At 38.3% G+C, this 21,747-nt stretch overlaps 1 protein-coding gene across 1 annotated transcript in view; it reads right to left on the bottom strand.

Annotated features, from left to right (window-relative positions):
- LOC140157036 (rho guanine nucleotide exchange factor 10-like protein) overlaps positions 1-21,747 on the bottom strand; it is a 150,491-nt gene that overhangs the window by 49,246 nt on the left and 79,498 nt on the right. The window contains exons 4-6 of the mRNA XM_072180099.1: positions 7,744-7,857; positions 6,824-7,110; positions 2,117-2,254 (exon numbers count right to left, since the gene is read on the bottom strand). Coding sequence (XP_072036200.1) covers positions 2,117-2,254; positions 6,824-7,110; positions 7,744-7,857 — 539 coding nt within the window. The remainder of the gene's footprint in view (positions 1-2,116; positions 2,255-6,823; positions 7,111-7,743; positions 7,858-21,747) is intronic.

Here is a 21,747-nt window from a genome sequence, read left to right on the forward strand (position 1 = left end):
GAGGCTGACCTACATACACAGCTGCATCCCTAATTATGTTTAAAGAGCACAGACTGTCCAGTTCTGGAACTTTTGTTTGGATGGTCCAGTTCTGGAACTTTTGTTTGGATGGTCCAGTTCTGGAACTTTTGTTTGGATGGTCCAGTTCTGGAACTTTTGTTTGGATGGTCCAGTTCTGGAACTTTTGTTTGGATGGATCAGTTCTGGAACTTTTGTTTGGATGGTCCAGTTCTGGAACTTTTGTTTGGATGGTCCAGTTCTGGAACTTTTGTTTGGATGGTCCAGTTCTGGAACTTTTGCTTGGATGGTCCAGTTCAGGAACTTTTGTTTGGATGGTACAGTTCTGGAACTTTTGCTTGGATGGTCCAGTTCAGGAACTTTTGTTTGGATGGATCAGTTCTGGAACTTTTGTTTGGATGGTCCAGTTCTGGAACTTTTGTTTGGATGGATCAGTTCTGAAACTTTTGTTTGGATGGTCCAGTTCTGGAACTTTTGTTTGGATGGTCCAGTTCTGGAACTTTTGTTTGGATGGTCCAGTTCTGGAACTTTTGTTTGGATTGTCCAGTTCTGAAACTTGTTTGGATGGTCCAGTTCTGAAACTTTTGTTTAGACGATGGTCCAGTTTTGGAACTTTTGTTTGGTTGGTCCAGGTCAGGAACTTTTGTTTGGATGGTCCCATCCTGGAACTTTTGTTTGAATGGTCCAGTTCTGGAACTTTTGCTTGGATGGTCCAGTTCAGGAACTTTTGTTTGGATGGATCAGTTTTGTAACTTTTGTTTGGATTGTCCAGTTCTGGAACTTGTTTGGATGGACCAGGTCAGGAATTTTTGTTTGGATGGTCCAGTTCAGGAACTTTTGTTTGGATGGATCAGTTCTGGAACTTTTGTTTGGATTGTCCAGTTCTGGAACTTGTTTGGATGGTCCAGGTCAGGAATTTTTGTTTGGATGGTCCAGTTCAGGAACTTTTGTTTGGATGGATCAGTTCTGGAACTTTTGTTTGGATTGTCCAGTTCTGGAACTTGTTTGGATGGTCCAGTTCTGAAACTTGTTTGGATTGTCCAGTTCTGGAACTTTTGGTTGGATGGTCCAGTTCTTTTGTAACAGGTCTGGTTAAGCTGGGTTGAGATGCATATTATATAAAATCTTGACCAAAAAATTGTCAGTGGGGCAAAAAAGGTTTTATCAATCAGGCTGGATTAGGTCAGGGAAGAAAAGATCAGGGATCCTGCTCCAAGGTCTCTAGTTACAGAGAATACACTATTTAAGATGTCATATCCCCTCTATTTATTTAATTACATCTTGGAACCTTTTTTTTAAAATGACACAATGGTAATGAATTTCATGAACTGTGTCAGGCATAATGAGAGAAAATGTAGTGATTTGCAAGGTATAGATAGTATTGTGAAATGCTTGATTTTTCGTTCAATAAAATTGTACAAAATAACAAAATTAGTTCAAAAAGTTAATCAATACAAAATCAGTTTATCTATTTTGCTAAGAATCAACTTCTCACATTGAAATTCAAACAACAACATGGTGTTAGGAACAAATTTGGTTATGTTGTATTAGGTTCATCTGGATTGCCAATTAAAATTGTTTGATTGGAATTCATAAAATCAGATATATTTTTGGTGACATAGATGTACCTTGTTACAGTTTCATGCTGATATGCAGCACTTGGTCAGACTGGCAACCATGTTTCTTCTACTTTCAAAACGTTGCTACAACTGGCATTTAACAGTCTGATAAAGTGATGTGTATAATATTTTTCACCCTGATGCGGTATCTTTAAGCATTTGCATCCGTATGCCAGCGCTTTGAGGGTCTGCTAGCTACTAACTACTAAAATGGTTTAGCAGCATGAAACTGTAACAAGGTATGCTACCCAAAAAAAGATTGATAGTATGAATTCCAATCAAATAAATTTGGTTACGTTTAATTGGCTATTATTCATTATCTCCGTAAGACTAACAGTTAATGAACAATGTTAAAAATATCATGTCTATGATAAAAGAGCAAACATAATTTGAAATATGACTGAAGATGCACAAGCAATTGTTTATTTTGCAAGTTTAAGCCAAGCCGAAGGCAACTGGAACATTAAAAAATACATTACATCAAAGGATTTTGTTGTCACCGCTCTTGTTCGAACCACTGGCTCAGGTGGTGATGGAGCAGCATGTGGACTATGACCCAATTCGAAGGCAGATTGGGTACGTCGCTTTCGTACAGTAGATCTTCGTTTGATTGATGACTAAAAACAAAATCAGTTCATAATTGAATTTCTATAGCTTTTGTTTTTCTTAATGTAAGTGGTAACAAATTCATTTCCTGAAAATCCAACTTTTTTTACATTCCCATAATTTTTTTCTTTCATGGCCCCATTTCCAGAATTCCGGAAATTTCCGGAAAATAGACTCCTATCACTGCAATACATACTCTTTTTTACTTTATGGCTGATACTTGATATTTCTGAAGTGGGCTGTGATGAGGTAAATATACGGTAGGGTATGATTATGCCATTGGAAGCACCATGTAAGAAGATGGCTTATCATATTTTGCATGGTTTTACCTACCTCCCACCTAGTTAAAGCAAAATAATTCATAGGTTTCAGATTCTAAAACAATATCAAAAGAATAGAATAGTGTTGAGATGCTGTCATTTTAAACAGAGTACTAACAGTGTAACCCTTTTTCGGACACCCAGTGTATAAAAAAAAAAGCAAGGCATAGGATTGCCATCAGTCTACAGATGCATATAAAACACTAGTTAATCATACAATGGGAGGAAAGCTAAAGGACTGAATGGCAAGTAGGGAGGAGGATAAGATTTAGGGTGGAGAAACATAAGAGTTATATTTAAGAAATGTTTACTTCCAAAATTACTTGAACAATCACCACATATTCTACAAGTAGTTTCACTTGGGTTTACTTCTAAAAAAAACCAAAGATCAGTCTTTGGTGAACAAGTCAAATATGGTCAACTAAAAGCTAATCTAAAAGTCATTGCTTATAGTACTATAGTAGAGATACCTACAATCAAGTGCAAATTTCCCTGGGACACTTGTTCATATTTCGCGCCCTCTGTTCAATAAAACCGGTCATATGAAGTTCACCATGTGATATTTGATTTGTATAGTTTCCAACCTATTTGAATCCCCTCCTCCCCACCAACCAATGTTGGAGCAAAAATATAGGCCATTTAAAAATGAGGCGTTTGGTATACAACATTGAATAAGGTGGGGAGGGTCATTGAACTATGAAAGTGTCCCAGCAAATTTGCACTTGATTGTATAAAAAAAACAAAAAAATAATCTATTAATATCAATAAAATCGTCATAACTCTCGAACGCGTTGCTCGATTTTCATAATTTTTTCAGTGATGTCAAGATAATTTCATTATGCATTACATGATTAGCCAATTTTTCAAAAATTTATTAAAATAAACATTTTTTTGAATATCTAACCCTGCAATGCATGCATTTTTCAAGGATTATTTGACACATTGATTGCTTATATTAGAGTGGACATATAAATTCTCCTTTGGTAGAATTTACAAACCTAATAAAAGCAAACCAAATAAGAAATTAAGAAAATATAGAAATAAATAGAACAGAATCATGATGTTTGTCTCATCATTGATCTTTCAAACTCATTACCCTATTTCAAATGCTATTATCGGAATGCACGTTAAACTCTTTAATATAGGCCTTCAACTACCAATCACAGACACGCCAATTCAACGTAACAAAAACAAAAAAAAAGTGTATATACAATTATATACAATTACACATTTTAAATGTGCTTATTATTGGTATTCAAAAATAAAATAAAGATAAAGAGCAGGATTTAAAAGTAAACATATCGGCGACAATGATCTTCGAACCGTAGCCCTCATGATCAGAAGGCAGTAAGCAAACCACTACACTATGTTTGAGCTGTTGTTATTCATGCTAATTTATTTATAACAAGGATAACAAGAATTAATGACTTAATAACGGTCTACCAGAATAATATAACTTAAAAAGTAATATATATTTATTTAACATTATGGTAGACCGTGCTCATTTGGCTTAAATGGAGGAATAATTACCAATAAACATATCAAAGTTAGTAAGGTATGTATAATGTGACCGTGTATATTCAAAATATACGTTAGATAAATGCTGAATATGACCAAAACATGAGTTTTAATGAATGATTTCATTGGATCGAAGCTCGATAACACAATACAGTAGCATTGCAATGATACGATTAAATACGCTGAAATCGAGTGCAATTGTCAGCAGTCTCCCGGTGGCATATAGTTACTGGCTTTGCTTCTCGCCCCCGAGATCTCGAGTTCGAATCCATGTAATGCTATTTTTCTTTCTTTTTTCTTTCTTTTCTTTCTTTCTTTCTTTCTTTCTTTCTTTCTTTCTTTCTTTCTTTCTTTCTTTCTTTTTTCTTTTTCTTTTTTCTTTTTTCCTTTATGTTGCCAATTTACATTTACATTTATCAATGAACTAAAGGGAAACAATTGTTTTGTTTTATGATTTTTTTTATTTCAGTAGGTATTTTTAACTGATTGTACTCTATAGTTCCAATATGATTTAATTTTGATTAGTTTTAAATTGTTTTAAAAGTGAATTGTGAGATAATGCGCTTATAATAGCAATCATGTGTCAAATATGCCTTAAATAATGCATATATTACAGCGTTTTGATACCTAAAAATATTTAGTTTGACAAAAATTACAATTAAAGTAACCAAAATATGCATAATGTTATTTGTTTTAAATTAGTGAAAAAATCATGTCAATCGAAAGCAACGCGTTTATGAGAGTTATGGTAATTTTACTGAAAGTAATAGATTATTTTTGTCTTCTTCAATACAATCAAGTGCAAATTTCCTGGGACACTTGTTCATATTTCGCGCCCTCTGTTCAATAAAACCGGTCATATGAAGTTCACCATGTGATATTTGATTTGTATAGTTTCCAACCTATTTCGAATCCTCTCCTCCCCACCAACCAATGTTGGAGCAAAAATATAGGCCATTTAAAAAATGAGGCGTTTGGTATACAACATTGAATAAGGGGTGCGGGGAGGGTCATTGAACTATGAAAGTGTCCCAGCAAATTTGCACTTGATTGTAGGTGCATGCCCCAAAGGAGAGGGGCCTTGATCACCTCCCCCCCCAAAAAGCCACTCATTCCCCAGGGTGGGCTACCCATTGCGTCACATGTCCAAAAGGCTATACCAGTTGAAACACATAACTCCCTATGGAAAACATTACCTTAATCTCTCACACAAGGGGTGTAGATTTCAAATAGAGTCACCCATTCAGGCAACCCCATTTGAAATTCACACTCCCTGTGTGGGAGATTAAGGTCATGTCTTTCACAGGGGGTGTATGGATTTCAGCTGGAATATAGCCCAATTCCTGGGTAGTCTCTGGACCCTAAGTTTGGAGTTCACAATCAAAATGGAGTAGGGACCCAACAGTCTGGAATATCGTCAGCTTGCTATGCTAATTGCCTAAGTCACTTTTGTAATTTTGAGAACAAAGAACAAAATGTGGTTCAAGCATGCATCAGTTACGTAATCAACCTTATTATCCCCTTTCATTTGTATCATTATCATTATCATTTCTTGTGCAAAGATTGAATAAATATGTTTAAATGCATGCTTGAACCATATTTTTTACTTTGTTCCCACAAAAATGACTTGGGCAATTTGCGTAGCAGGCTGACGATATGTTATAGTTACTGATCTAAGAACTAAGACTCATCTTTGTGAGATATGGCGTTAGCAATGAAAACTAATTGAAATCAATCAATCAAAATCCATCTGCAAGTGAGATGTAATGTTCCTCTTCAATATTCTTGGTTTCAATGAATTTTCATTGGATACCAACACACTGAGTTTGATTTAAATACACCAGAAATACCAAACCATGCAAAAATATTGCTTCAAAAACCAGACACCAAAGTAAATTCAAGTGGAGGATAGCCAAATGAGCTTTGAAGTTGAGAACAACATGCACATGTCACAAATACTTCTTTCAGTATGTATGGCGTCACTTTCTATCATACCCATGAAGAAGGTTTAATCTCATCTACATCCATTAGGCTACCTTCCAACCAACCCGTGATTAATGTAAGTACAGATTAACTACTCATTTACATAGTTCCACTTCAATTCTTTATGAGGACCATGGCTAATTGTTCCATTAATTGCATTAGAAAATACATGCTAAGCTCACTCGACATCGGTCATTATGTATTCTCCAAAATGCACATTGTAATATCGTTTGCATAAAAGTATGCATGTGCAATTTGTTAATGTGAACATTCAATAGAAATGACAGGCCCTCACAAGCTGTGCTAACCATCTCCATACGGGTGTCGACTGCAGACGACTAGTTCCAAATTTTCCTTCATAATTCAAAAAACATAGGCTTCAATATAAAATGTCCTTGTCTTGATTATTTTCTCAACATATCAAGAGCTATCTTAAGAACCACTGAACCAATACTAGGCTTGTTTGTACTCATGTTAATGCATTTTTCATGTTGATTCCAAATATGGTCATGAAAATTTACAATTCTGAAATTTTTGAATTTTAGAAAAATTTTGAAACTTGTCGTCTGCAATTGACACCAACGTGGAGAGTGTTAAACCACAAAGCCTTTTGACTGTGTGTTAGCCATCTCTTCTTATTTATTAATCAGCCTCATTCCACCTCATACCAAGACAAAAATCAGTCCCAAATTTTAAGCACTTAAACAAGTTAAGAAATTTCACATCACTTCCAAACATGAACAGATTTTTAAATTATACCTTTGGTTCCTCTTTGCCTCCGTGTCTCTCGACCCCATACGATGTCACATTTGACCTCTGCACATGCCCGCCATGTTGACGGTCAGCGAGACCCCTCGGCGAGTGATCTCCGCTTTCCACATAGCTACTGACTATCCTCTCGTCTCCGCTGTCTTCTTCCGAGTAGTCATCTTCAAACTCTTCCGATCCCCAGCTGGAGTCGGAATCGTCGTCTTCCACGAGTGGTTCATCGTCTTCTGTTGAGACTAGGAGGTCTTCATAGAGCAGGTCATCGTCAATAAAGAAACCTGTTGAGTCCAAGTTCATAGTCAGAAATTTTGAGTGAAAGTAGGTGAGATATTTCACATTTATCAGAAACACTTGTACTTTTGGGTTTATCAAAAATTTAATGTTGGTGATTTAATGTGCGCTTAATCATAGGGTACCAGCACATTTCAACAATATATTCCGATGCTCATGAGATACATCAGAATAATTTTGCACTCCTGTATGGCCATATTAAAAAAATCCTTTGTCTCAAAGCTCTTCAGCTTCTGAAACCTAATGCAGAATGCGATTTTTTAATTTTTTTTTAAATATAGAATTTTAAAATGCTAGTCAAGGTCACCGCTGTGCATTGAGTTTGTGTTGTCTTTTATTTTCAAGTTGTTCTTTCAAGACATGTGTTTAACTAAGCAAGTAGCACCCTGCCTAAATGAACAACACACTGATGCTGCAGGGATTCGAACCCACAACCACAAGATTCCTCACATGCAACCATCATCTCCCACACAGGGGTTTAGATTTCAAATTGAGTCACCCATTCAGGTAACCCCATTCAAAATTCGAATTCCATGTGACAAATTTTAAGGTCATATCTTCCATAGGGGTGTATGGATTTCAAGTGGAATAGCCCAAAGTGTCATGAAGAGGTCACTTACCCTGAGCACCTTCATCAAATTGTACATCTTCGTAAACAGCGCCATCGTCCCAGCCCGAACCGACTTCTAACGAGTCAAATCTGTTGGCTAGATGTGAAGGCGATATGGAGAACCCTGAAAACAAAACAGATTTTGAACCAAACAATTACCGGGTGAAATTTTTTTATTGAAAAATTATTTTTCAATTTTAACCTTCTGGAATACTTAGTCTTTGATAATTATTCATATTCAAGGTCATGACTGATTTTGTAATTACATATGAAAGGTTATGTGATATCAAGCATAAAACACATTCATTAAGCTCATACAAATTTAATTGATTGCAACAAGATATCATGCTTATTATACCATAGGATCTGTGATTATACCATGCATGAATACTCATTATATCATTGTTAAGCACTCAATTACAAGCCATAATTATCAGATTAGGAGATTTGCCATTTCATGCATTCTTTGCTACCACAGATTGGATCTTAATGTTCTGCATACTAGCATAAAAATATCAAGAGCTATTTCTTGAGCCTCTGAACCAAAACTAGACTTGTTTGTACTCATTTTCATGCATTTTTCATGCTGACTCCAAATATAGTCATGAAAATTTACAATTCTGAAATTTTTGATTTTTAATTGTTGTTTTTTTAATTTGTCATCTGCAGTCGACACCCGTGTGGAGAGATCAAGTTATCATGATTTAGTTACAAAGTCTATTTGTCAACTGAATGTTGTTTTGCCTTGATATTTCATGAACAGTTACACTATTCTTGCATTCTCAGAATGACTATAGTCTGTTCAGTATATGATTGAACATGACCCCATCCATTTACCTATGTTATCTCATACATCCTGTCCAAAGTCATGTTCCATCTTTCTCTAAATTATCTCTAACAACTTAAGTAAGTTCAAGTAAGTTGGCAATATGACCTTTGCTCCATGCATTTGGGTGCAGGTCATATTGCACCTTACCTGGGCAGACTATAGACCACTTGGCATCTGACGTCATTGCCCGGCAGTATGCGCGCGCATTATGGCAATTTCAATTGTTCTTTACCCTGCAGTGTGCGTATGCATCGTAGTCTGCTAAGGGCATGTGCATTTTAAATCGCCCGCCACATTTCATATAGTACAGGAAAGCCATTGAACAGTGTAGCGGCTCGTTCGAGCATATCGATAGACAAGTCCCTCGCCTTTGTTGATAAACAGTGATGTCAAGTGGTCTATTGTTTCCTATACCTAACCCAACAAGTTAATTATACTAGTCCTATTTTCATGTTTAGTAAAGAGAGAGAATAATGAAAAAAGAAAAAAAAAGTAAAAGGAAGTTTCAAACTGTTTTATTTTTCCATGCACCACTTGATTGTTATAAGACCAGCATAAGCCATATAAAAAGTCTTTTATAAATTAAAATTTAAAAAGATATTATTTCTCTTAATCAATTAAATAATCATATATGATGCACATGGACACATAGATATGAACACCCCAATATGCAATACATGTAACAAAAATAATACAAACATGCACAATAAAACCAAGCACCTCAACACCCACCCCAACTCACTTTTCTTTCCATATAGGCCGTCATACTTCAATAGGCTTTTTAGCCTGGCTTGAGCATTTTGATTAAGCCTGGTCCCACCAGAACCCAAGCATGTCTTCACACGGAACAAGCATTTAAACATATAAACTCACCACACACCTGTACCTATCCGTAATAAACAAAACACACACATTTTGAGAACCACTAGCCATACACTTTCATTTACTATCAAACTAATCACTTAAATCACATCTTGAAATAAAGTTTAACGATGTGCAACAAGTTAAACTCAATTTAACCTGGCTGAGAAAATATTAATCGATCCCATGTTTTGTTCTCTGGGTCAGAGGTCAATTGTTATGGCAGCGTGTTTGTTTACTTGACCGGACCAATGGGTATCGTCGCCTTTCGCGGGCTTGGGTGTGTTTCGTTGGTATTTTTCACTGTTGATTGGAAATCGGACATGACAACATCTAAATAATTTTCTTTGCGATCTGGATCCGCCAGTGATTGAGTGATATTCGGTAAGCTTAACTGCTTCCGTATCCAACCATCAATAGTCAACTCATTTTGAACTGCAATTGTTGTACACGCATACCGACAGAACAGTTTTGGCGGTATAGATTATTGAACTGAAGGTGAAGCTGATAAATTATCAATCATGGGTCGGAATTCTAAGAAATCGAATAGACGACCAAGCTCTAATTTGCGTCAAGTAAATCGGGCGGCGGATAATAATATGGACAGAAATGCAGATCGCCAAACTAGATCACAGGCGCAAGCCATCAGGCGCCTGATGTCGACTGATAATAATGTTAATAACTACGGGGAGAATGGTGGTTCTGTTTCAAGTTCCCAAGTTCAGAACCGTGGTCGAGGACGTGGTAGAGGGCGGGGAAGGGGCCGTGGTGGTCGTGGAAGTGCATCTAATGCTCCAGCTGCTCTAGGGGCCCCACCGCCAGAAGTCATTGCAGAACTTGAACAACAAGAACAAAATAATGAACAAGTGCATGTACAGCCAGCAGCGGTACAGCAACCAAGACCAATGGGCCATGAACATGTACAACTCCATGAACATGTACAGGGACAGGTAGATGATGTACAACAGGTGCAGAAATAAAGTCCAGCGTTCTATTGTTGCAGACAAAAAAGAGTACTATCATAATAGGGTGAAAAGATTAAAAAGTTCCAATCCGGCTAGCTGGTATAGAGAAATCCGGGTAATGACCACTAACAACAAGTCTCACACTTCTATACAACCTCCTTCTGGAGTTGATCCTTCAAATGCTGATGATGTTGCGCAGTCAATTAATGAGCATTTTGTTTCTATAGGGAGCGACATAAGCCCTTTAGTCTTGCAGGAATTACCCGCTTTTCTCCCAGCTCCAGCCTGTGTTCCAGAAATATATCCTTGGGATGTGCATCAAAAGCTCTTGAAGATCAAAAAGAACAAGGCCGGTGGACCTGATGGAATTTCGCATGAAAATAATACGCGAGTTTGCATATGAAATAAGTAAACCATTAACTGACATATTAAATACATCTTTTAGAGAAGGGTAGTTCCCCACAGTGGAAGCAGGCCATAGTGGTTCCCATTCCTAAGTCCAGTCCGCCAACTTGGAACCAGCTACGGCCTGTTTCCCTGACGGATCACTTTGCTAAGGTCGCTGAGTCTTTTATTATTGAATGGCTTATGCAGGACATTGAAGATCAAATCGATCCTAACCAGTTTGGTAATCGTAAAGGGCATTCCACGTCTCACTACCTTGTCAAGTTGATTAATAACATCCTGGTGCATGCTGAAAAAGCAAAGAGTATGTCTAGGATTGTAATAACAGACTTCAGCAAGGCATTCGATCGTGTAGATCACAATGTAGCCATTCCAAAGTTAATCCAAATGGGTGCTAGACCTTCTATTATCCCGTGGATCTGTAGTTTCCTATCTCAAAGATCTCAGTGTGTCAAATATCAGAATGCTCTTTCCTCTTGGCTTAAGCTTTCTGGAGGTGTGCCTCAGGGCACTCTGACGGGTCCAGCTACTTTTGTTGGTCAAGCAAATGATGCTGCACTGACCACGGAAGAAAATAAAATGGTGCTCAAATACGTCGATGATTTGACATTAGTTGAAAATACTTTTGTTAACAAGACATCTACCATTCAAGGAGACTTGGATGATTTTGACGAATGGGCTACCACCAACAAAATGACATTAAATCCTAAAAAATGTATGTATATGAATGTTTCTTTCGCTAAGCATCCACCAAATGTTGACCCATTGAGGTTGTCTGGGGAGGTTCTGCAGTCAACGAGTTGTGTCAAGATTCTTGGGGTTCAGATCACGAATGATCTTAAATGGGATGTGCATATATCAAATGTTGTTAAGCGTGCCAGTGGGCGTTTATTCATGCTTACCACTCTCAAGCGCTTTGGTTTACCACTAGAAGACTTGAAAACCATATATATTGGGTTCATTAGGCCTCTTGTTGAATATGCCGTTCCAGCTTGGCATCCGGGGCTCACTGAGCATCACCATTCAGCTCTCGGCGTATTCAAAAAGAGAGCGTGCAAAATTATGCTGGGATATAATAATTATGTTTCTTACCAGGATGCTTTAGATCAATGCCAGTTACTTCAACTCAGGTCTCGGCGTGATCAAATATGCCTTCAATTTGCAAACTCACTTTTGGAGACTCCTGAATTCCGCAGCTGGTTGCCAGGTTTGCGTGGAGAGAATGGAAGAGCAGTGCGCAACGCCAACCTCCTCTCCCCTCCCAGGGTGCGAACCCAGAGGTACGCTAACAGTCCAATACCTTATATGGTTAAGCTGTGGAATCAGGAAGCTGCAAAGGTTTGATTGAAGTTGCTTCTTTTTTAGCATCTCTTGGTGGCACTCAGGCTCAGTTTTGTATTTTTTTGCTTAATAGCGCATGTATTTAGAAGTTGATTATTTTTCTTATTTAAAGTGTTAGAGAGGGGTGAGAGAGAGTGAGGGGTGAGTTGGGGTGTGTGTGGGGGAGTGATTGAGGTAGCGATTGAGGTAGTGAGTGAGTGAGTGAGTGATGGGGTGTGTGAGTGAGTGAGTGAGCGAGCGAGTGAAAGCGAGTGAGTGAGTGAGTGAGTGAGTGAGTGAGTGAGTGAGTGAGTGAGTGAGTGAGTGAGTGAGTGAGTGAGTGAGTGAGTGAGTGAGTGAGTGAGTGAGTGAGTGAGTGAGTGAGTGGGAGAGTGAGCGAGTGAGTCTGACTGTTTTCATTTGTTATGGGCTATTGTATTTTTGCTTGTCATATTGTATTATATATGCTATTTAATTGTTTTTTATATTGTGCAATGTATGTAATTCAGCTGTTTGGCTGCGATATGCATTTTAATAAACCTTGAATAATAATAATAATAATATAACAACCAGCAGTGCATCGTGTGGTAGAGGGTCAACCGCCAGTAGTAGTTGGTCAACAACAAGATGCGCAGCAGTGGCAGTACCAAAACCAGGCCCAGGGAATGAATAACAGAATGGTGAGAATGCCTGGACCAAGAGGTGTAGCCGATCGGCTGTTAGAAGGTACATATGAAAATAATAGTAGTGTGATAAATGTAAATAATGCGTTGCCATTGCCAGTGATGATTAATGATGTTAGTATGAATACATGTACAGTACCAATGAGTATGAATAACAGGATGAATTTAAATAGTGCATGTACAGTTTCAATGGGTATGTCGTCAAACAATACCACAAATAGCATGAATAGCAATGCATTGAATATGATTGGGAATGGGAGATTGGATGATCAGGTCATAAATACAATGAGTAGCGGTACTGGGGTTGGTGCAACGAGCAATAATGCATCTAATATGCTTCAGATGAATTCTATTGGGAATCGTAATACAATGAATTCAAATGTCATGGAATTGGGTTCAGGGACCGGTCATATTAGAAATGTAAGTGGTGCAAGCTCAATCAATACTGGGTGGAATCGGTAGTGCAGGGTCATGAATATTCCGAGTACTACATGTATCATGTCAAGTCAAGCTGCCCCAAGTGCAAATATGCACGGGCAAAATAATAATACTGAGTGTCTTCACAGGTTCAGTAGACCATATTCCTTGTACTCCTGTATTATCACCATATGTGACTATGAATGATATTAGCCAACATCAATTAGGTTTTTCCCCTCTGGTATCAGTGTGCAGCCCGTTGGGCATATCTGTACCTCAGAATATTAAAACAAAAATTGTCAATGGGGATTATGTAGATTTAGCGATGCTTTTGGAAAAAATAAGTGACCCCAGCAAGCAATTTGAGGATGAACGGGGCATGGCACTGTCAGTCAACCAAAATGGGCAGATTATTTGGAAAAGCAATAAGGTAAAGAAGGTCATAACAAGTATACACTCGTGGACGTCTGTGTTTTTGGTATACAGCACAGTGTTTTTGGAAGCGCACCCTAGACGGGTTCAGGAAATGCTAAAATACATGGATACGGTTAGAACTGCGGCATCCAGGTTTGGCGGCTTTGGGTGGCGATCGTATGATCAACACTTTAGCATGCGACAGCAAATGCAACCTACACGCTCATGGGCTATTATTGATGGGGAGCTTTGGGCATTATATGTTACATCACCAAGCTTCACTAGCCAGAGTTTAGAGAATAAGGGTTTCAGTAGTTCGAGGGAAGCAAAGAGGGGGGTTTCCGCAGTCATTTCGATTCAGAGGACCATCTCGAGTCGGTTGGTCAGGAGGATTGTCAGGAAAACAAAAAATGCCCACAGACAAAGTGTGCTTTGACTTCAACAAGTTCGCTTGTGCTCGACCAGAATGCGTCTACAGCCACAGGTGCTCTGGCTGCAAAGAGTTCGGTCATGGGCTTTTCAATTGCAAAAAAGCAAAAAAGTAGTCAAAGTATGAAAGGTTGTAGCAAATCGCACAATGATATATGCTTATGTTGCAAATATCCTTCACCAATTAAGCTTGAAGCTTTAATGCCATATTTGAAATTATATCCCGATAGAAAAGCAGCATCAGTGTTGGGTGAGGGTTTTCAATTTGGATTTAAATTAGGCTTTAAAGGGCAGAGGTACTTGAAAGATGCTCCTAACTTAAAGTCGGTAGACTTGGAACCAGAAAAAGCTATGGAAAAGTTAATGAAAGAAGTTAGATTGAAACGCGTCTTGCAGGTCCTTTTTCAAGTTTGCCCATTTCTAATTTAATGGTATCTCCAATCGGCTTGGTGCCCAAATCTGAACCCGGGAAAGTAAGGTTAATTCACCATTTGTCGTACCCGGAAGGTAAATCAATAAATGACGGGATTGACCCAGATGTGTGTGTAGTAAAATATGCAAATTTTGATGTGGCTGTTCAGTTGGTGTTAAGTACGGGGAAGGGCGCCCTCATGGCTAAGGCTGATATTGAATCTGCTTTTCGGCTGTTGCCTGTGCATCCTGAAGATTTTCAGTTGCTAGGGATGAAATTAAATAACCAGTTTTTTGTGGACAAGGCTTTGCCTATGGGCACCTCATGTTCACCGGCCTTTTTGAAACATTTTCCACATTCATTGAATGGGTGGTCAAAAAGGAATCGGGTCAGATAAGGTCAGCCATTATGCAGATGACTTCATATTGGTTGGTTCGAATGACGTGGCAAGCAGGTCGTCATGCCAACGCCTTGTAAGTGTTTTCAAGAGGTATGCGGAAAATTAGGCGCCCCTTAGCAAAGGAAAAATCAGTAGGTCCGTCCTCAAAATTGACTTATTTGGGCTTAGAGATTGATGCAATAAAGCAAATTGTTTCGATACCTGAAGGTAAATTGTCAGACATTAAGAAAAAAGTACAGAATGCGCTAAAGATGACACAGATTTCTCTTCGAGAGTTGCAATCTGTAATAGGTTCGTTGTCATTTGTATGCAAGGCAGTTGCACCCGGTAGAGCCTTTTTACGGCGTCTAATTGACATCACATGTGGCATTAAAAAACCATGGTGCAAGTTGAGGTTAACTGCTGGTGCAAAGAGGATTTAGAGATGTGGTTGCTCTTTTGGAACATTTCAATGGAACAACGATTATCCCGAACAAGCTTGGTTTATAGAAAGTGACTTACAATTATTTACAGACGCAAGCGGGAGATCGGGTTTGGTGGATATTTTAGAGGCAAATGGTTTCAGGGCAGGTGGCCAAATGCAAAAAATCAAAAAAACGTTCTATAGCCTGGCTTGAGTTTTTCCCAATATTAGTGTCGGTAGTGTTATGGGGAGAGCAGCTTATTGGGAAGAGGATTATTTTAAGATCAGATAATATGCCAGTAGTCAAGATCATTAACAAACAGTCATCAAAGTGTCCTCAGATTATGAAACTGGTCAGATTTTTCATACTCCAGTGTCTAAAACTCAATTTAGCCTTTTGCGCAAGGCATATACCGGGCAAGGTTAATGATATTGCTGACGCTCTCTCGGTTTCAGATGTGCCGTTTCAGAACAGTAGCGCCGCAGGCAGAGTCGGATGGGCACACCGGTGCCAGACTTCCTTTGGACGCTCTAGTGAGTGAATCTCAGCGTCTCTTACGTGCTTCATTGGCTCCAGGAACATGGATAGTGTATAAAAGGAATATAGAAAAATTTATAGATTTTAGAAATTGTTTTCAGTTAGGGTCAGAGTGGCCAGTAAGTCAGGACCAAATAGTATCTTACATATCGTTTTTATCAATGGAGAAGTGTGCCCCATCATCTATTAATTCATGTATATCGCCATTGCATTCGTGCACAAGATTAATGGGTGGTCTGATCCAACAGCTTCTTTCCTCATTAAAAAATTGAAGGAGGGGTGTAGAAGGTCCAATCCTAGGATAGATTGCAGACTGCCAATTAGCCCGACTATGTTAAAAAACATTATCGAGAAACTGACATCAACATGTAAATCGGAGTATGAGATAAAATTGTTCAAAGCTGCTTATTTATTAGCATATTTTGGGTTTTTAAGGGTAGGGGAATTTACATGTGCAAGCACGAATGGGGATACAACACGTATGATAGCAGCTGATGATGTTGCAATCAGAGGGTCAGATATGTTTGTCAAGATAAGAATGTCAAAAACTGATCAGAGGGGGGCTTCAATACAGCTCAAAATTGAAAGTTCATCACACAGAAATTTGTGTCCTGTAAGAGCAATGTTAGAATATTTGGAAGTAAAATCAAATGGCAGTGGTCCATTGTTCACTCATTTCAGTGGAAAACCTTTGACATCATTCCAGTTCACGCACATGTTGAAAGAGGGCGTGAAGTTATTAGGCCTATCCCCTTCCTCCTTTAGTTCACATAGTTTTAGGATCGGGGCAGCCACGGCAGCCATGAGTGGGTTTTCAGAGAGTATGATCAAAACAATGGGGCGATGGAAATCGTTAACATTTCAACTCTACATAAGGCCGCAGCGCATGATAAATTTTAACTAATATGATTGAGGAATTTGTTACAGGTCCAACGCTTGTGATTTTCCAAGTGCCCACTTGGACATAATGATGAGTGACAAACTTATGTCAATGATATATTGTATTTAATGACATGACAATTATTAACAAATAAATTTATGTTAATTTCAGAAAAGTAGGTGTAAAAGACGGTCATCATCTGAGATGGCAGGCTAAGAGTATGAGTTTGGTAATACAAAGTACATTGTAAATGTATACATGTTTAACTGGTAAAAATTTATATTTGGAATCTTTAGGTTCAGAGGAGAAAAAGTATTCAACGCCACATTTCGGGTCATCACCAGCTAGGCTGTTGGTCATCGCTAGCAGAGGCAGATTGAATAATTCTTTGTTTTCTCTTAGTTTGGTATAGATGTTAATAATCAAGTGGTGTACCCACAGAAAACACGAATAGCTGCTTGCCGTTTTGTTCTGTTTTGTCCTCTGCAGGCTCTATGCGTACGTGGGTGCTAGGCGATAGTATAGGGTTTCGGGCCGGGCGAAAGAATACGCAACTGCATGGCGGTGGACAGGTTAATTGGTTCGGCAAACCTGGGTCCAGATGCGAGGGACTAGTTGGTAAAGTGTTGTTCCAAATGAAAAGAAGGCCATTCCTACAACTTTGATTGTCCATGGCACCAATGATATATTGTCTACCCCAACATGGCAAATACGAGAGCGAGTGCTACAGAACTTACAAGGTTTAAGAGAAGTGCTACCAAATACCAGGATAATTTGGTCGGATATTTTGGTTAGGTTGGGTTACGCAGAAGAAATAGTAAAGGGGGCTGGAAAGAAATGTCAGAGAAACATCAACAAGTATGCACATGGGGTTATTAAGAAAGAATTGGGAGGAAACGCTCATATTGTAGTGCATTCCGGGAATTTTACTTCCTCTAGGCGTAATGAGCATGGCAGACCCATCTATATGTATGATTGTGTACACCCATCAGATTTTGGGCTCCTTGTTTTCAAGCAAACACTTTCGAATGCCCTAGTTCACTTCAATAATTCACCCCAGTCGATAGTTTATCCTCCAGGTGCGCGAGGGGCGGAGTATAAAGTACTTACATGTACATGTACATGTAATTTGACAACAAGGTGAACTAACAAGTTTTAGGGGGAGGGGAGGGTTACATAAGTTCCTTATAAATACAAGTAACTTGTGTGGGGTTTTGATTTATCTCTGATTTATTGATAATGATATATATGCACATATTATAAAATGTAACATTAATAATTAACAACTTATCCATTGTAACTTCAGGTCCCACGCCTGTTGAGTCTTGGGCTACGCTGTCTGGGAGCAGTTGACCTGTATTCACCCTTGTATAGTACCTTTATTTATTGTTAATGTTCCAGCCATGATTTTGTGTGTTAATGATCAAACAGGGGTTTTGGGTCCAACGCCTGGAATTTAAGCTCTGGGTGATGGCCACCTGCGGCAAGTTTTTGATCACGTGTTGTCGTATGGAAAAATTTATTGCGGCATGGCGTTGCGATAAAGTGGATAGTCGGTGCCCACTGGCATCTCAAAATTTCCGATCTAATTTAAATTCTCTTTGCGACTCTGGCCATTGTGCCGCTAGGGTTTTGGGTTGGGGCAATCACTCAATTTTGAGAATATCTTTTATAACACGGCTGAGTTCATAGGTGGGTGAGGGTCTGATCAAAGTGAAATAAATTGGTTGTCGTGTTTGATTACCAACATGCAAGCAAAATGTTGCGTCCTGGTGCTATTTAAGTTCTCTGTCCAAGGGTAATAAAGTTTAACGATGTGCAACAAGTTAAACTCAATTTAACCTGGCTGAGAAAATATTAATCGATCCCATGTTTTGTTCTCTGGGTCAGAGGTCAATTGTTATGGCAGCGTGTTTGTTTACTTGACCGGACCAATGGGTATCGTCGCCTTTCGCGGGCTTGGGTGTGTTTCGTTGGTATTTTTCACTGTTGATTGGAAATCGGACATGACAACATCTAAATAATTTTCTTTCCCACCGCCACTCCCTTTGCGGGCATGTAGGGGAAGCTATGTAAGAAAGTTAATTACATGTATGTGTAGCAGTAAATTAAGTATGTGTCAAATTTAGAAGTATAATTGTCCTTGAAAATAATTAGTTATGAAGGGAGAGCTTTAATTGCTCATCATAAATGGAAAATGTGTGCATGTGAATTAAAATTGAATTCACCTTCCAGATTAACGCTGCACAAGAAAAATATTTTATATCTTCAAAGATGCACAGTACGTGAATATGTTTTCAACATATGTTTTAAATAAGTGCTTATTAATACCAAATTTTCATTAGTATTTTATAGGAAAATCACAGATCTGCAAAGATACACAGTATTTTAGTTCAAATATTCATTGATGGCAGTGGTGCATCAATATCAAAGCCTTACATGCAGGTACAGGTGTCATCAAAGTTATAATAGAGCATGTCTTCATGTATAAGCGACAGAATGCTTCATTACAAGCGACAAAAGATGGGGTTTTGATTTATCTCTGATTTATTGATAATGATATATATGCACATATTATAAAATGTAACATTAATAATTAACAACTTATCCATTGTAACTTCAGGTCCCACGCCTGTTGAGTCTTGGGCTACATCGTCTGGGGAGCAGTTGACCTGTATTCACCCTTGTATAGTACCTTTATTTATTGTTAATGTTCCAGCCATGATTTTGTGTGTTAATGATCAAACAGGGTTTTGGGTCCAACGCCTGGAATTTAAGCTCTGGGTGATGGCCACCTGCGGCAAGTTTTTGATCACGTGTTGTCGTATGGAAAAATTTATTGCGGCATGGCGTTGCGATAAAGTGGATAGTCGGTGCCCACTGGCATCTCAAAATTTCCGATCTAATTTAAATTCTCTTTGCGACTCTGGCCATTGTGCCGCTAGGGTTTTGGGTTGGGGCATTCACTCAATTTTGAGAATATCTTTTATAACACGGCTGAGTTCATAGAAGTACGGGTGAGGTCTGATCAAAGTGAAATAAATTGGTTGTCGTGTTTGATTACCAACATGCAAGCAAAATGTTGCGTCCTGGTGCTTTTTAAGTTCTCTGTCCAAGGGTAAACAGACCACATCTCATTATCTTTGTTTTAAATAATTATCCGAAGGTCTGGGGTTCAAGACCCTGAACAAGCAGGTATGCCTGCAGTTTTTTTACTGGCTTATCTGTCTATGTATGTTATGTTTCCATTGTAATTTCACATTTAAATGTGATAGTGTTATGATATGTGGTTCTTCTTTCCCTTGTATAACTATCTACAATCTTAGAAATAATTGTTTGAACACTTTAAAAGCCTTATTGGAAATGGTCCCCCCTTCTACCCCCGTACAATGTTGGCATGCCCAATGTGCTCATCTTCACCGTATCTTCTCCCAACATTGTTTGGTGGGGAGAGGGGAGGGGGTACGCGTAAGATGAACATTTCGACAACACTATTATAATTCTTAGTTTCCCAGTGACTCATATAGCGTGTGCACTATGGAAATTAGAGTAGGTGTTCAAACACGTTTTTTTTCGGGATTGAAGACTAATCTTCACACCTTTCTTCTCTTCCCATGTTCTAGATTATAATCAAAAGGGTTGTCAAAAAACGTAAATTACATAGCCTATATCTTTTGTAACCATTTATTATGTTCTAGATCCTGATCGTGCATGTGTCAAATAGTATTTTCAGATCTTCTATGGATAAGGAAAATGAAAAAAAAATGCGACTAAGTGTCATTTAGAAATGTCACTTATTTATCTATGTGGGATGAATAATGACAGTTGTGTGATGATTGTATAACACATTTGTCATTATTGCTAACATTCTGTATGTTTCTGAAATGTTTTTCCTTTCATCATATTAATGTCAAGGATGTGTATCACACATTATTATCTAAGCATGAAGTAATGCTTTGTTGAAATTGACATGCATTTTCACCTGCAAGTTTTGAAGCATATAGCGAGATATTGTTTTTTTACATAGCAGATTAGTACATCTAGTACTAGTGCAAACAGTTACTAGATCTTCTTTTTCTTCATGTTTCTCTTGTTCCCTCACTGAATGTCATAAACTAGAAAAGGGGGCTGACACAAAAAATTACCTATCCAAGTGTATAGACTGAGCAAAGAGAAAGAAGGGACTGACAAACTATGTGCGGTTCAGTTACCTATACGTTTAAATTGAAGTATGTAGTGTTCATTTTTACCATCAGCCTCTCCGTGTGATAGTTTTTACCATCACAGTGCTGCACCGTAGTGCCTCCGCCAAGCCGTGCGCTGACTCTTAAGACTCACCGATTTAGGGGTGGACACCAAAATGTTAAGTATGTCACGGCAAAACATGGTGTTACGTTGATGAAAAAATGTATTCCCTATCTTACATAGTATTTTGAGCAACAGAATTTATGTATGAGTGATATAAAACAAATATTTCCGGCTCGTGGAATGGAACAATCCATCTTTCACCTTGTGATTATATTTTGACCATCACACTCATAGACTGTTAATATTTGTATACTATCAAATGGCAGATTTCATGCCTAATTTTAGTTCTAAATTAAAAAAATATAATAATAAAGGGGTTCACTTTTGGTGCAATTCTCATCCACATGCCCAGCAATGCAATGTGTTACAGAGTTCAACATTACTATTGAATCAAAGGGTATGGGAGAGGGGCTAATATCCTAAACTGCATGTGCCGCAAAGAATCAAAGTTCAGTTTACATGACAAATCGCAAATATCTAATTTCATCCCCAACTTATGGTCCATGACCACAAATGTATAGCCTAAACATAAAGGCCAAAAGCTGAGGCTGCTGACTTCTATAGAAAATACTGGCAACCAATAGAGTTCCAATATAGAAGAGCTCTCAAGACATTAAAAAGCAGTGGCCGTGCCACAGGGGGAGGCCATGGGGGCAAATGCCCTCTCCCAGTTAGAACTCAAAATTACGAAAAAATTTCCACTTTTTGCTGCAATTTTGGGCAAAATTAGTTGATTCCCCCCTTTTTTTA

The sequence above is a fragment of the Amphiura filiformis genome, chromosome 7 (assembly GCF_039555335.1).
Source record: "Amphiura filiformis chromosome 7, Afil_fr2py, whole genome shotgun sequence".
Lineage (NCBI taxonomy): Eukaryota > Metazoa > Echinodermata > Ophiuroidea > Amphilepidida > Amphiuridae > Amphiura > Amphiura filiformis.